General features: G+C 36.7%; 1 protein-coding gene across 9 annotated transcripts in view; it reads left to right on the top strand.

Annotated features, from left to right (window-relative positions):
* Positions 1-16,114, top strand: part of LOC107718644 (rho guanine nucleotide exchange factor 28-like) — a 66,565-nt gene that overhangs the window by 12,770 nt on the left and 37,681 nt on the right. For 7 of the 9 annotated variants that reach the window (XM_016525823.1, XM_016525829.1, XM_016525826.1 and 4 more), the window contains exons 3-9: positions 4,277-4,427; positions 5,305-5,790; positions 9,829-10,012; positions 10,162-10,351; positions 11,953-12,013; positions 14,392-14,438; positions 14,658-14,724. In XM_016525823.1, the coding sequence (XP_016381309.1) occupies positions 4,277-4,427; positions 5,305-5,790; positions 9,829-10,012; positions 10,162-10,351; positions 11,953-12,013; positions 14,392-14,438; positions 14,658-14,724 (1,186 nt within the window). Of the gene's footprint in view, positions 1-4,276; positions 4,428-5,304; positions 5,791-9,828; positions 10,013-10,161; positions 10,352-11,952; positions 12,014-13,058; positions 13,106-13,324; positions 13,392-14,391; positions 14,439-14,657; positions 14,725-16,114 lie in introns of all 9 variants that reach the window. The other 2 variants (XM_016525828.1, XM_016525824.1) reach the window with 2 other exon arrangements.

Genomic DNA, 16,114 nt, shown 5'->3' with positions numbered 1-16,114 from the left:
TGTTAGAACGAGCCATTTTAGGTAGGCGTGGTTGACTCTTAACTTTTATAAAGAATATCTCTTTGGATTTGAGACTTTAGTCTTTGCAACTTTACAGATCTTCTTTATGCACCAAGAGCTTGTAACACTCCAAAGAGAAAGGAAAAATTGAAATCGCATCATATAACCCCTTTAAGTTTGTATAAAACATGTTTATTCATGTTCATTCATCAAGGTTTTGAGACATTGATCATGTTCTGCAAATTCTGTTGATAAATGAACAAAACATTTTATAATTTGCAGTTGTAGACATTTAAATGTTAAAATGATGACCGTAAAATGTAATGTTTAATTGTAGGTTTGCTTTGGTGTATAATAATGGTATCACCCATCCTTGATGAGTCATGTAATTGACTGAACCTCCAGTAAATATGTCACAATTAATATGTTTGTTTCTGGTTTTAAAGCTTTGGTACATTGTTCTGAAACTAACTCTACTGGTTAGAAATAGGAATAATTAAAACAAAATTGTTCAGACTTTGATCACTTAGTGTTGCACCTATTTCTGAATGCCTTGACTAAAATGGTTTTATTCCAAGTCTTTAAAATTTGCTTTATTTTGTTACATTTTAAATGTGTATCAGACTAGATGTAAACTGTGAGATGCACAGACATCTGAAAAGATGGTAGAAAGACATAACTACTCAATAGCAATGCTAACCTAAACATGCATTTGGCCGTGAATCCTGTTTGAACATGAGAACCCATACACACCCTTCTCAGGTGGCAGTGGTTATGTCATCGGTAAGGAAACACACACATGCCGTCCATAGGGACCAGTGTATTAGTGAGGTGTTTTTCTGAACTTGTCTGCAACCAGGTGCTGGAGACAATAACATCCCCTCCTTGGTCCAAGAAGTAGCTGCAGTAATTCAGCTTCTGCTCTTTTCTTCATTTATAAGCCAGCATGACAACAAGACTAAACATAGGACCAAATATACACTTGCTAACTGCTCTGTTCCATCTGTTGCATACAATATTTGAAATATAATCATGAGGTTTAGTAAATATTGTTGATGTGACTATAGCATCATTTTCTTAATCAGTATTTTTGGCTTGTTTTCCAAAAATATATCATCCTTAAAATGTTTTTGTGTAGTCTTGCCTAAAAAAAATGTAAATACATACACACAGGGCCGTTCTTAGCTGACGCGGGGCCCCGTGCGAGGTAGGGAGCAGCTAACGCGGGGCCCTTAACAGGACACAGAGCAGGGCCCCCCTCGGTCCATTCGCGATCGCGTTCCGGGGGGGGGGTCTCCCCCTTGGTCTGTCCGCAGGGCCTGGTGCGACCGCACCAGTTGCACCCCTTTAAGGACTGCCCTGCATACACATATGTATGTGTATATGTAACTATTTACTTTTTTTTGGGGTCTTTGTTAACTCAAGTGTTACATTATAAAGCAGCTGTTTTCCCACTCATATCAGAGTTATCCATGTCTTATGAATAATCTTGTCTTTTGGTTTTGTCTAGTTTCCAAATAAAGCAAAAAAATAATCAATGACCTTTTTTGTTTTTATTATTTACTTTACTGGGTTATCTAAAAATGGAAAGTACCACATGATGATTAAAATAGAAACCATTTTTAAACATGACTCATATTGTGATGCAGGATTTTGGCCACAATACCCATAATGTTTGCAAGCAGAACTAAAGCTGAATCTGTTAGATTAAGGACTTGAGAGTTTTACTGCTATGAAATGACAGCAGGACTGTGTGGGAAGAGAGAGGAACGCTGTCAATCTGCACAACTGAGCGACAGGGTGAAGAAAGAAAAGAGAGGAGGAGCAGAGAGAACCCAATGCTCATCATTCATCCCTATGTGTACTATACAGAGCCTGAGAAAATAGGAGAGACCTTACCTTTCCCTCATTCCCACACCAAACCTGCTCTGTATCCCTCCTCTCTCCCTCCATCACTATTTCTGCAGGGCCTCTTAAATGAGAGGAAGTGAGGGAGACGTCTGGTGAAGGAAGGCAAACAATCAAACGGAGGTTTTATGTTGAATGGAGGGAGAAAGAGAAAAGTGCCTTGTCACACGCATGCCTCCGGCGAGACTGAATTTACTGTTCACCTCCCTCTTTTACGGGGTGTTTCTTTGATCCAGGGTCTGTTTAATGAAATCAGAGCGTGGAATTATGGGTAAATGTCTATGGGCCGTGTGTGTTGGTAAGTGTGTGTGAATGCCTGCATTGATGATGAATGATTGTGCTTATGGATTTGTTATTTTTTGTCTGCTTGTGTTGAAATACACAGTGGCCCTGTATTATTTTAGGATAACTTTCCATGCTTCTGGATGTATTTTGTTTGAGATTGTGTGGCTCTTTATTTCTTCTCATGCATTTAGCACATTTGTTCTTTGTTTATTGTGTTCATACCATTCTGTAGTACGGTACGGTATTGGACATGAATATAAAGATGGTAACACTTCACTATACAGTTAATTTAGTAGCATTTACAACATGTATTCTGTCATGTTAAATTCAAATAGCCATATACAGTATTTGTAAACTTATTTAAATATTCTTGAACCATTGATCTGTTAAACATCAGGCCTATAATGTTTGTTAATAACTAATGAAAGTTAAAATAATTAATAAATTTTTTTCCATGAGATCAGTCAATTTTTTTTGCATATTTTGATTGGAGGGAAAAAACAACAACTACTCATAGTAGATATTCAATGAAACAATAGAGCTGAGCACCGTACTAATTAGAGGTCGACCGATAGTGGATTTTACCGATACCGATAGCTAGGTTGGACCACACTGGCCGATACCGATTAACCAACCGATAGTTTTTAAAATGGTAAACGAAAACTAAAACAGAGCTTTACTATTTTTAAAAAAGCAGTAGCAGTACTGAACCATACTTTGTAAATGAATAAACATATTAATATTAAATATTATATTGATCATTAAAGTTATTTCATAGTTTACTACATACTGTATAATGGCAGCGGACCCTTCTCGGCCACTCCAGCAACGGACGCAACCCGGAAAACTATCGGCATTGATTTTTGCCGATAACCGATAGTTCCGCCAATCAACTATCGGTGCCGATTAATCGGCAAAACCGATGAATCGGTCGACCTCTAGTACTAATCAAGATGCATGACCTCATACTTCTGATAATAAGTCCAGCCTCTGATTAATCACCCTAATTACTTTGTTTAAACAATCTAAAAATCAGCAGTTAAGACTCCCAGTATGAAATAAACAAACAACATTTGATCAATTTCCCATATTTGAAATTCATTGGTACTTTAACTTTGTTTACACTTCCTTTAGAATCTTATTTCAGAGTAAAGAAATTGCTTTATAATTAGGTTCAATACCAGCACAATCAGTTCATTTTCATTTGTCTCTCACAGTGTCAGTCTGACGGTACTGTTGAACTGCAACAGCTGCATCTGAGATCAGAAAGACCCATTTACATAAACATGCAGCCTTGGCGTAGACTTCAGATACACTTTAAATCTACACCAACCCTACACCTAAACCTACCCCTCACAGAAAACTTTGTGCATTTTCACAATCTCAAAAAAACAAATTCTGCATGATTTATAAGCTTCTGTACGATGGGGACCTCAATTTAGGTCCCCACAGTGACACAAGTCCCCATGAGTTGGTGTGTATTCAGGTTTAAGTTCCCACCAGTATAGAAAAACATGAACACACACACGTTTACTTTGCTGTCTAGATGGGGACATTGAATAGACTTCTTTTTGTTTTTATATACAGCTAGTTATAAATACTGCATTGTTCATATACTTTATTTATTACCTGGAGATGACTTGACAAACACAAATAAACCATATTGTCGCAATCGTATGTTTAAAGTCTTCATGTTTCCAAACGTTTCTGTTTTTCTGAAAACAACTGTTTTCATACAGGTATAGCTGGACGCTTTTGTCCATATTAGGGATTTCCTCTTTCTGCTTACGACTTTCTGCGCGAGAGCGCCCTCCGGCTACGAGTATGAATGTAACATACACTGCACGGAATGTTTAGCGCTTAGCCTTGTTTAGCCTTATTCTGGGTCCGAATAAAACATCAGATCATGCACAGACTATCCTGTCTCTTTGAATTTAAATCTATATTTATTCACACCTGCTCTTGAAAACCTCTATGCGAACACACTTGCCCGAAAAAGTGTGATTACACGTCCCCCGTGTAATCTACGCCCCTGCGGTGTGTAACACAAATCATAATGTGGATGTAATTGTCTTTATCTCAGGGTCAGGTGGAGGTCTGTGTGAAGCTGCAGGTGTCGCCGAGTGTTCAGGAAGAAGCTGACTACTATGTGGTCCTTGTGGGCTCATCTCTTCACCATGTAACCACAGCTCACAGGGCCGAGGATCAAGGCTCAATTAAATTCACTGTGCCTGGTGAGACACTAAACAAATCACAGAGTATAATAGATGTATATAGAGCAATAATTTTCTTTGAATGTGTAAAGGCCTGCAAGATTGATAACTATAACAATAACTATATTGGCTGGAAACATGATTCCAATGCTATCGTTGCTCTGTGTTATTATTGTTATAGTTGTGGTGTGGTCTTACCTATTTTCATAGAATTAGAATGATTATTAAAACTTTATAGTTATAGTTACCTTTATGTTCACTGTCCTTGGTGTGAACAGGACTGTAAGGGGATTTCCTGTTGCCATGGAAAAGTATAGTGCTGTATAATAGTAGTGCTTGTTTGTATATGTTAGTGAATAAGTGTTTCTATGGAAACAAATAGTTAGAAGGCAACAGATACCTGAAAGAAACAGTTCAGTCCTAAAACATAATGAAATAGAGATATGAGCTTATGTTACCTGATGGTTTTAAGTGTCAGTGAAAGCAAAAATGAGCCAGTGCCTGATTTCTTCCTATAATATAAAGTTCAAGTGTTCATAACATCCTGTTTTGTGTTTTGCCATGTGACCTGAATCAAGACAGTAACACAAGACAATACTGTGATGTACAAATATTACCCTAGTTTTTAGTTTTTCAGACATATTAAAGGACTTGTTCTTTCTTCAGCAGCCTTTAGTTTAAGATGATGTAAAACAAAGCTAAACAAAAAGACAAATGACAAAATATTAAAAAGTAGACCGAGCATCTGTCGGGGAACGTTGAGGGAAACAAACAAAATAAAGCAAATACAGTGTGATTAGACAACCACGTAAACATGATCAAAATGTAGTTCATGATAAGCAGATGGAAGAGGTATCATTTAACATATTTGAACCTTTCTCACCTTTTCTCCATCAAGGCCACGATGTTCCAGAGAAAGTATCTGTGGAGGTCTACTGCTGTTCGAGGGACAGCGGGAGTCCCATCAGCTTCCTCTGCAATTCAGGACAGCTCTCTCTGGAGTACATATGGGATGAGGCACAAGAGGTGGCGGAGCAGCTCATGAACTTGACATCCAGCAGCTATCAGGATATCCTAAGGAAATCCTGCCCAGAGAAAATGTTTTCATCTGAGACTAACCATTTAGACCAGACTGGCCAGCATGGGACAGATGGGGTTTGCGATCCAAAGGAATTATTTCAATTGGAAAGCCTAGCAGAACAGGGGCTCAGTATTTGTGAACAGGGGAATTTCAGCCAGAGAGAAGCCTCAGGAACATCAGAGTTTAATCCAGAGCATAGATGCACAGTGGGACAACACAGTGCAGTTGATGAAAAAATCACACAGGCCCTGGCTAACTTGCACTTTCTGGGATGGGACAGCCAAGCTGGACAGGAGAAGCAAGGTCAGTCAGTTTCACTTTGTCGTTACTGCTAACCTTTATTTTATTCCTGTCTACTACACTAGATTCTGACCGTTATGTACAAATAGATTGGGCAAAGTCTTCAAACAAATTAGTTCTCAAAAAAAAGTGCACTTCAAAGCACCATAACCCAGACTGCCGTTTTATTCATGTGATTTATGTTTTGGAAACACAGATCACCTTTCTGAAACGTTTAGAGCCTCTTGTGATCTTTACAGATGTGACATTTCCATTTAAGATACTGCTTGAATGGACTGTATGAATTACATTCTGATTGCATTATCCATGTGGGTGTATAACTAACTTTTGTTTTGGACAGGTTTAGATGTATGGAGCTCTGCACCATGTTTGTTATGGCTCGTTAGTGGAACACAGGATTAAATTCAACAGCACTTTAGTTACAACTGAGTAACTCTAAGTAATAGTGTTTTGTTAGAAACACTATCTCTTAGAAGCTACTGAATAAATAAGCTTTCCATTGATGTATGGCTTGTTAGGCTAGGGCAAGATTTGGCTGAGATACAACTATTTGCAAATCTGGAATCTGAATTAAAATATTGAGAAAACCGCCTTTTAAAGTTGTCCAAATGAAGTTCTTAGCAATGCATATTACTAATAAAAAATTAATATTATTGCTACAAATATACCCGTGTTACTTATGACTGGTTTTGTGGTCCAGGGTCACATATATAATATATATATATATATATGTGTGTGTGTGTGTGTGTGTGTGTGTGTGTGTGAATGTTTGACAAAAATTAAAAAGAAAAAAACATTTAGGATTTTTATCTACATCTTAGTTTTTTTGGGGATTTCCAATTTGAGGAAACACTGTTGTGTCAGAGCAGGTTATCAGGATGAGTGTTAGGAACATGCTTCTCATGTGATAGACAGCCAATATAAACAAACAGTGATATAGACTAAAATAGTGCACAATAATTTGACTAGTCTTGTTGGCCAGAGCACAGTTTTAGCATAGCCGTTTAACTAATTAATTAAGATTGTTCATGGAATATTTTATATCACATACATGATCTATGTTTCTTTAAAAGTGTTTTAATAGGTGTGTTCAGTTTGAATTATATATTGAAATATTGCATCGAAATGTATTTGTGTGTATTTACTTTTTTTTCTTATGTTTGGCTTCATTTAATTACAGTAGAATTAGGAAATCTTCAGAATTAGGAAATCTTACACAAAATAAATATAATTCCTGTTGGTTTATACATGCATATTGATAAGAAAAATGTCCAATGCAGAATATTCTGGAATGAAAATAATAATGCTATATAGTTTCTTCTTTTGAATATAGCAATATTGTAATATTGACAGTAGATTTATGTTTTATATATAAATAAGTTAGTGTATATAAATAATTTTATGTATATTTATATATAAATAAGTGTGTGTGTGTGTGTGTGTGTGTGAAATACAGTGCAGTGTAGTAGTTGTCATGGTCTGGAGTTACAGTATGTCTTAGTGAGAATGGATACAGTGCCCGTTCCATCATGGAACATTAACTAATTTCTTGAACAGTGAGAATGGGGAGAGATTTAAAGAATGTCTCTAGTGCACACGGGGCCCCTTACATAACACTAGCGATTATTTGCGGTAAATTGCACAGCTGAATTAGCGTTCATTTCATTGCTTTGTCTGAAGAACAGCGTGTCAGCTTTAATTAATGACAGCACTCTTTAGCAACATTCTTGTTAGTCTCAGGGAAAGTAACAGCAATTTATCTCACAAGTGTTACTGCTTGTTTTAAGTGTATCAAAACAACCTGGACATTCACTTATTGGATATTAATATGTTTATCTAATCCTTTAAATTAGTTGCATTCCCCTGAGAACTATTGTTGTTGGCAGTTTGCTGAGAAAAACAGCTTTAGCATGCTGCACTTTAGAAATGTCACCAACAAACATCAGGCAACAGCAATCCTTTATCTCTCAAACAAATAACTGGTTCGGTTTCTGCAACTTCTTGCAAAATATATAAGTGACGTGCTTGCAGAAAACTGAGAGCAGTGTGATTTGGCTATGGAAATGTTGCCTCACCTCGTTGACACTTCTCTTTTAAATCAAAACAGCAGTTCGACTACCACTATCAGCATGAGCAAAGAGTTGTAGACATCTGTTCAATCAATTACTGTGCATGTGTGTGCAGTGTTTTACAAACACACCAGTCCAGTTTAGAGTCCCCTCTTTAGTTTGTCTGTCAACACCCTGTAACTTGGCCTCAGTTCCACTGAACTAGGACAAAGAAAATAATCCCACACCTATTCAAGGCTTTATCCACTTGATTCTTTATATCCTGAACCTCCTGAATTTCATTCATATGAAGATGAACTGATTGTTTATGATGAGTCTACTTGATGAAAATCATTTTGAATTTGTGTTTGCGTAGTATCGTGATAACCTGATGAGCAGGTTCTACACAATAAATATCTGAGGCCCACGCACACTTATGGGAAACACTAAAACAATAAAGTGGAAAACAGAAAAGGTGCCACATTCATTGTAGTTTGAAGGCCGGATTGAATTAAAAAAAATTGTCTTCAAATTGTCTAAAAGGCTGACTGGACTCCTCCATGGACCGTATTCAACCCTTGGGCCCTGTCTTTGACACCCCTTTATTATACATATAGAGAGGCCATGTGCAAAGTGCTTGCCATAAGTGTTTGTCACCCTACCGCATGTTTATGACCAGATGTTTACCACACAGAGATTAGCTTTCTGTTTGAACTCTAAGCCATCAATGTGGATGTCCACAAGGGTATTACTTTTTTAGACAGCATTATACCTGTTATCAGACTGCTGCTTGTTTGCACAGAGCACAAAGCACAGATGGGCTCGCATACAAATAACAAAACAACATCTTGTGTGTATTTTAGAACTTTTACACTAATATGCCAAATGGACTCCTGATTTCTTATAATTGTGGAGATTTTATTATTATTATTATTATTTGACAGAATCTCCCTATGGGAGCATGCAAAAGGCTTTCTGTTAGAACGAATTAAAATATATTAAAAGTTATTGAAATTTGTGTGTGGTTTAATATACCATATATTCCTCAATAAGAATAATATTTATTGATGGGGAAAAAAGATTAATGATTTCAGAAAAAGAAATGATGTTACGCAATAAACTAAATCTGGGGGTGGAATTAAAGAGAACTTTGCCATGCATCACTGCAAAGCATGACACACTCTCTATACAAATTACAATATCATGCCTCTACTACACATAGGGGTGGGTGATATACCGCTAGACACTATTAACTGAGAAAGAAAATAAATGTGTAACAGTATATTGGATCCAGGCAACTGATAGCAGTCTAATATTCCTGCAGTCTGTCATTCATCATGTTAATCAAATAACAAAAGAGAGAAAATCTCTCACTGCTCTTGAGTAAATCACTTTTGTAACTTTAATAAGAAGAAATATATTTAGTTTACACAGTGAAGAATATGCAGTGTTTTTATACATTTTATTACTTTATACAATGTATGTAGCATTTCTTATTTGTTCTACTGTAGTTTTTTAATCTATTGCTTGTAATTAGTTTATTATTTTTATTTACTCACTTTCTGTTTTCCTCAGTGAGCTTGAGTTTTTTTTTTTTTTTTAAGGCTAGTATTGGTTTTTTGTGATATTGACACTGGTGACAAGAATTATGAAATTTCTATGGTATCAAACATTTTGATATCATAAAGACCTTATTAAAAGCAAAAATAACTATATTGTTATATATGTTGTTACCGTGAAATAAAATTACTCGTATCGTGAATCGTGATATTAGATTTTGGTCATATCGCCCACCCCTACCCACACTACTTTTATGCTTGTACACCTCATAAATAGCACATTTTTCCCAAAATAGGAAAGGGAGAGTTTTTTTTATTGTATTTGTCAGTGAATGAAATAAATAGAAAATAACCTCTTTTATACATATAAAAAATTATACTAGGAAAAAGTTTCCCAAGTCTCAAGATTATTTATCGTTCTCTGTCTCTTTTAGATCTCCTTTCCAGGGCAACGCCTCTACATGTGGCCATACATATGGGGTTCCCCCACCTCAGTCACTTCCTCCTCCTGGAGTCTGAAGGTCAGAGGATGGTTCCCATAGTCGACAAGGAAGGCCATATTCCTCTCACACTGGCTCAGAAGCAAGGAGACCCGACGCTCATCAGCCCTCTAACAGAGTGAGTCACTCCGTCCAGCCTGACACAATACACTATAATTAGATTACATGTGAAAAAGATCCATTAATCACTGATGTGTCACCTCAGTCATTGATCCAGTGTACAGTAGGGGCTGAGTTTCATGTGTCTTATGACTGTGTTATGATCAGTCCCTCGAGTTGCAGTGCGTGGAGGCCAGTGTGGATGTGTCAGATATGGACAGACGGCTCTCACCAGCTTCGTATCTGCCCTGTCACCGAATCTATTAGTCTGACTGTGAAAAACAGCACACATATAGATGCACAGCACAGTATCCAACTGTACAGAGAGAAGAGCAGAGAGCCAGATGCACTTGCAAGGGTGAGTCTGCATTGAACACAAATTTCAAGGAAACTCTTTCTTTACTTCCTGTCTATTGTAGAGCTATCAAAAGAATGTGGAAATCTCATGGTTATTGTTTGCAAAAGGAAGGACTGAGAAAAGACAGACAACAAAAACAACAACAGAGAGGATCAAATTACTATTTTTACTTAAATGTAGTGGTTATTTATAGCAATAAAGACTATAAAATAACTACTAAGATGAGCCTAAACAGTCTGGTTTCAAATTTTTGATTTTCACTGTTAGTGACTCTGAAAATCTTGGACATTGTTTAATCTCTGCTTAAAAAGCGGTGAATAAGGAACAGAAAAAAAGATTTTTGATTAAGCTTCACAATAAGCTTTTCTGATTATTTTCTGCTTTTTGCTCTTATAAAGTTTTATTAGTTAAAAGGAAACTATAATTTCTATGCCATTACAGAACATAATTGAAAAACTGATGACTGTTTTTAGACCGCTTTCAAATACAAATTTCAAACACTCCCCCAATTTGCTGGTGATTCAGATCAAAGGTTCAAGGTTCAGCTGGTTAGCATAGACTTGTTAGCCTCTGCTGGTAAATGCTGTAAATACATCATCTGGACCCCAAAATCATCTCTCTATTGACAGTTATTCAAAAGAATTCAAAATTATCTGTGTATTCTGAGTAAATATATGGCTAATATTCATTTTATTATGGATTAAATATTTTATGTGCTTACCATACGTTATGGAAGAGAATGTATTTTAACACTGCAGGTGAAATAATCCCCAGTTTGAAATACACCTCTCAGCTGTCCACCCCTCTCTTCATTTTTCATCATAAACCTCTAAGAGCAGGTTACAGGAGAATGATGTGTGGAACAGGGTTTTATGAGTCTATAAATGACTAAAGTCATAACTTTGGAAACTTTTATTGCAGTTTACAGTATCGTTTACAGGTATTGCTTTGAGCAGCAGACTGGTATTTCTCATATAACAACTGCTGGCAGACAGAACAAGATCACTAGAGAGATTACAAGTGCTGTAACTCATGTACCTGTGATGGTTCTCTAAACTGTTTTTATAAGTAATTTTACATAGTTTAATAAGTAAATGTACAGTACCATTTAAAGGTTTAGGATTGGCTTTTAAATGTTTTTGAAAGAAGTCTCTTATGCTCATCAAGACTGCATTTATTTGATCAAAAATACAGTAAAATATTTTTGAACAATCCTTACATTTTTCTATTTTAATGTATTTCAAAATGTAATTTATTCCTTTCACTTTTGATTTATTGCATCCTTGCTGAATAAAAGCATTAATTTCTTTAAAAAATCTTTCTGACCCCAAACTTTTGAATGTAGTATATGTCCATTTAAAATAAGATTTTAAAAATGCTTTGTTGACCTTGTGTTTGGGATTTCCATAACATATGTGTATAAATCCATGGGAAAGCATCAATGTATAGTCAGATCAGATCAGATTAATTACAACCATTATGTGAATTATTCACAAACCAAAAAGATTGATCAGGAATCCACTTCATTCCAAACAGTTATTCCACTGATGTCAAATGCAAATGTGATTCTGTATCAGACCTGACAGTTTAACACGTCACAGGTGGGGCGACTGATTGAGCCGTCAGAAGAGAGTATACACAGATCTGATGTATGTGACACAGGTAAGCCAGAGCTCATTTCTATGCATTTTACCCCAATACACAGACTAAAATATCTGTCCATTTTTTGTTTTGTTTTTACCCTTGTTAGCAATAATAAACTCAATCTGAACTATTAAACTAAAATTTTCAGCAGCAGTCTGGGATTTCAACTGATATTTGTGTGTTTCTGGAAATTAGATATAAGCCGTGTGGTGAGAATTCAAACTCCACAAGATCAGTTCTGGCCATAATGTTCATATTATTATTTTTCACTTTATTTTAGTCCTCCTGTCTTGGGTTTATTTTATGGCTAGTTTCTATATTTTGCTCTCGCCAAGGTCTTATCACGTTTCATCCTGCTGATGTGATACATTTTCTTCTCTTCTGGCTTTCACTTAACCTCAATCCTCCTTCTGTTATTCCACTTTCTCTTTTTCTGTTTGTCTCTTGTTCCTTCCCCTCTTCTTGACCCCAGCTCTCCCCACACCCGACTCTCTCTCTCTCTCTCTCTCTCTCTCTCTCTCTGTCTGTCACTGTGAGTTAGGTCTGGCAGGGTTGTTAGAGTACATTGGGTGAATTTGGCTCAGTCAGGAGGACATTGTGGTAGAATGTGGGATGAGGAGTACACATACACTAATACACACACATACACAGAGCAGTCTTTGTGAGGGACCTCCGGCTGGTTTCCCAAACATGTCCAGTATGAGGAGACACATTCCTCCTGGGTGGGCCGAGAGACAGAGACACTATATGTTTGGGAGGGGTAAGAGAGGACAAAATGAGAGAAATAATCTGCCTATAGTTCGACAGATCAAGAAGGAACGGCGTGATGTAAATGCTGTAAAGAGACAGAGAGATTGCCAGCTTGTTGTGTTGACAGCAGGAGCCTCAGCAGGTTTAGCCTCTGTGACCCTGTGAACTTAATGTGCAGACACTTCCTGTCACTGCTCACCATGGTGATAGGTGTCTCGGTTTTCCAACCGAAAGGCTTGTTTGTGCTCAAGTTTGCAATTGCATACGAGTGGAAATCAATTTTCATGTTGTATTTGTTGTTTCTGCTCCTCAGATCTGAATAGCCAACTGAGAATCGAGGATGAAACCCTGGTGGATAGTGTGAGTGGAGTTATTTTTGTGCGTGAGTCTGTCTCAGTCAATTCCTGGAATCAGAAACACAATAATGGATCACTTAGTCTTCTTTAGACCTGCCATATGTGTTTTTCTGTTTGCTAATGGACATATGTTTATGCCCGTGTTCTTATTTTGGTCTGTTTTCGTTCTTGAAAATGGCTGAATTGTGGTGTGTGAGTGTGTTTTTCTCTTCTTGTTTGTCAGGTCTTTGAAGAACAGCTTGTTCTCTGTCTGGATGAAGAGGACGAAGATCTAAACACATTTAACTCAGGTATACATGCATACGTCCAAGGAATAGTTTTATTTTCCACAAAAATATTATGCACCACAACTGATTTAAACACTGATAATAATGTTTGAAAAGCAAATCCGCGTATTAGAATGATTTCTGAAGGATCATGTGACCCTGAAGACTGGAGTAATGATGCAGTTTTGCCATCACAGGAATAAATTACATTTTAAAATATATTAAAATAAAGATCAGTTATTTTAAATTGTAATAAAATTTCACTATATTGCTGTTTTTACTGTATTTTTGAACAAACAAATGCAGCCTTCTTTCAAAAACAGTAAAAAAAAATCTGACCAACTCTGAACTTTTGAACAGTAGTGTAGTTGTAATGTTAGTCGGTGGAGTTTGAAATGACTAATTTTAATGTGTTTTTCTTTTTTAATAATCAATATCCCCCCCCCCCTCTCTCTCTCTCTCTCTCTCTCTCTCTCTCTCTCTGTCTGTCACTGTGAGTTAGGTCTGGCAGGGTTGTTAGAGTACATTGGGTGAATTTGGCTCAGTCAGGAGGACATTGTGGTAGAATGTGGGATGAGGAGTACACATACACTAATACACACACATACACAGAGCAGTCTTTGTGAGGGACCTCCGGCTGGTTTCCCAAACATGTCCAGTATGAGGAGACACATTCCTCCTGGGTGGGCCGAGAGACAGAGACACTATATGTTTGGGAGGGGTAAGAGAGGACAAAATGAGAGAAATAATCTGCCTATAGTTCGACAGATCAAGAAGGAACGGCGTGATGTAAATGCTGTAAAGAGACAGAGAGATTGCCAGCTTGTTGTGTTGACAGCAGGAGCCTCAGCAGGTTTAGCCTCTGTGACCCTGTGAACTTAATGTGCAGACACTTCCTGTCACTGCTCACCATGGTGATAGGTGTCTCGGTTTTCCAGCAGAAAGGCTTGTTTGTGCTCAAGTTGGCAATCGTGTACAAGTGGAAATCAATTTTTGTGTTGTATTTGTTGTTTCTGCTCCTCAGATTTGAACAGCCAACTGAGAATCGAGGATGAAGCCCTGGTGGATAGTGTGAGTGGAGTTATTTTTGTGTGTGAGTGTGTCTCAGTCAATTCCTGGAATCAGAAACACAATAATGGATCACTTAGTCTTCTTTAGACCTGCCATATGTGTTTTTCTGTTTGCTAATGGACATATGTTTATGCCCGTGTTCTTATTTTGGTCTGTTTTCGTTCTTGAAAATGGCTGAATTGTGGTGTGTGAGTGTGTTTTTCTCTTCTTGTTTGTCAGGTCTTTGAAGAACAGCTTGTTCTCTGTCTGGATGAAGAGGACGAAGATCTAAACACATTTAACTCAGGTATACATGCATACGTCCAAGGAATAGTTTTATTTTCCACAAAAATATTATGCACCACAACTGATTTAAACACTGATAATAATGTTTGAAAAGCAAATCCGCGTATTAGAATGATTTCTGAAGGATCATGTGACCCTGAAGACTGGAGTAATGATGCAGTTTTGCCATCACAGGAATAAATTACATTTTAAAATATATTAAAATAAAGATCAGTTATTTTAAATTGTAATAAAATTTCACTATATTGCTGTTTTTACTGTATTTTTGAACAAACAAATGCAGCCTTCTTTCAAAAACAGTAAAAAAAATCTGACCAACTCTGAACTTTTGAACAGTAGTGTAGTTGTAATGTTAGTCGGTGGAGTTTGAAATGACTAATTTTAATGTGTTTTTCTTTTTTAATAATCAATATTTCTTTGTAGTGCCATCTTGAAATCTTTTTCATTGAGCTTGTTGCAGTGCATTATGGTTCATTAGAATTAGAATCTGACTAATGCAAAATTAGTGATTATAGCAGGCAGCATAATTAAGTTGCTTAATGTGTCTTTAAGGAGCTCACTAGGTTTTCAAAAGACCATTTAAGATGCTGTAATTTAGATTATGGAATTGAGTATGGAAAAGTCATGTGTCATGTTGGTTTTCTGATGTCGATATGGTACAAGCCATTTTTGCTTTGTTTCAATAGAAATTCTGTTTGGACTGGAGAGAAATTTTTAGTGGCCTATGAACAGAGGTGGGCAGAGTATCTCAAAACTGTACTCAAGTCCAAGTAATTATAGAAATAATTACTTAAGTACTCAAGTAGCGAGTTACTAGTTACTTTGGATCATATTTGGATATAACTACTTTATTAAACTTATCTCTTTTAATATCAGATTTAACAAGTTTCTTCAAACAATCACAATACTATATACTGTTACCAATTAAATGTTTTTCAACATCAATGAAAGCCAGGCACTCAATAGAGGGTGAAGCTGCAATATTATATAGATTATATAAAGAAAGCGAGCAAACGACACTGGAGCGGTTCATGACTTTAGTCTAATGTGAATTATGCACTTTTCGCAGAAACTCCCGTTATAATAACTACACTGCAAAATCAGTCTTTTCATCTTTTCTGTAGTTTGTTGTTTATGCTGATGAGAGAATTCAGAATTCAGTCAATGTGCTGAACAGTTCTCCGTAGTGACGGATCAGAATGCCTCTGATTGGTTATTTTGCATTCATAAGCTCAACAGAAACATGTGTGATTGGTTATAATGCTCAACGCTGCAAACTGCACTTAAAAAAGAAATCTGATGCAACGTAATAAAGCAAATATACTGTAAATGTAATGCTGCAATCAACACTTTTCATTCATTTCACATTGCACTTTAATCATGACAGTCGT

The sequence above is a fragment of the Sinocyclocheilus rhinocerous genome, unplaced genomic scaffold (genome assembly GCF_001515625.1).
Source record: "Sinocyclocheilus rhinocerous isolate Xijiao unplaced genomic scaffold, SAMN03320098_v1.1 scaffold873, whole genome shotgun sequence".
Taxonomy (NCBI): Eukaryota; Metazoa; Chordata; class Actinopteri; order Cypriniformes; family Cyprinidae; genus Sinocyclocheilus; species Sinocyclocheilus rhinocerous.
Note: the sequence above shows the minus strand (reverse complement) of the source record. Positions and strands in the feature narration are given on the sequence as shown.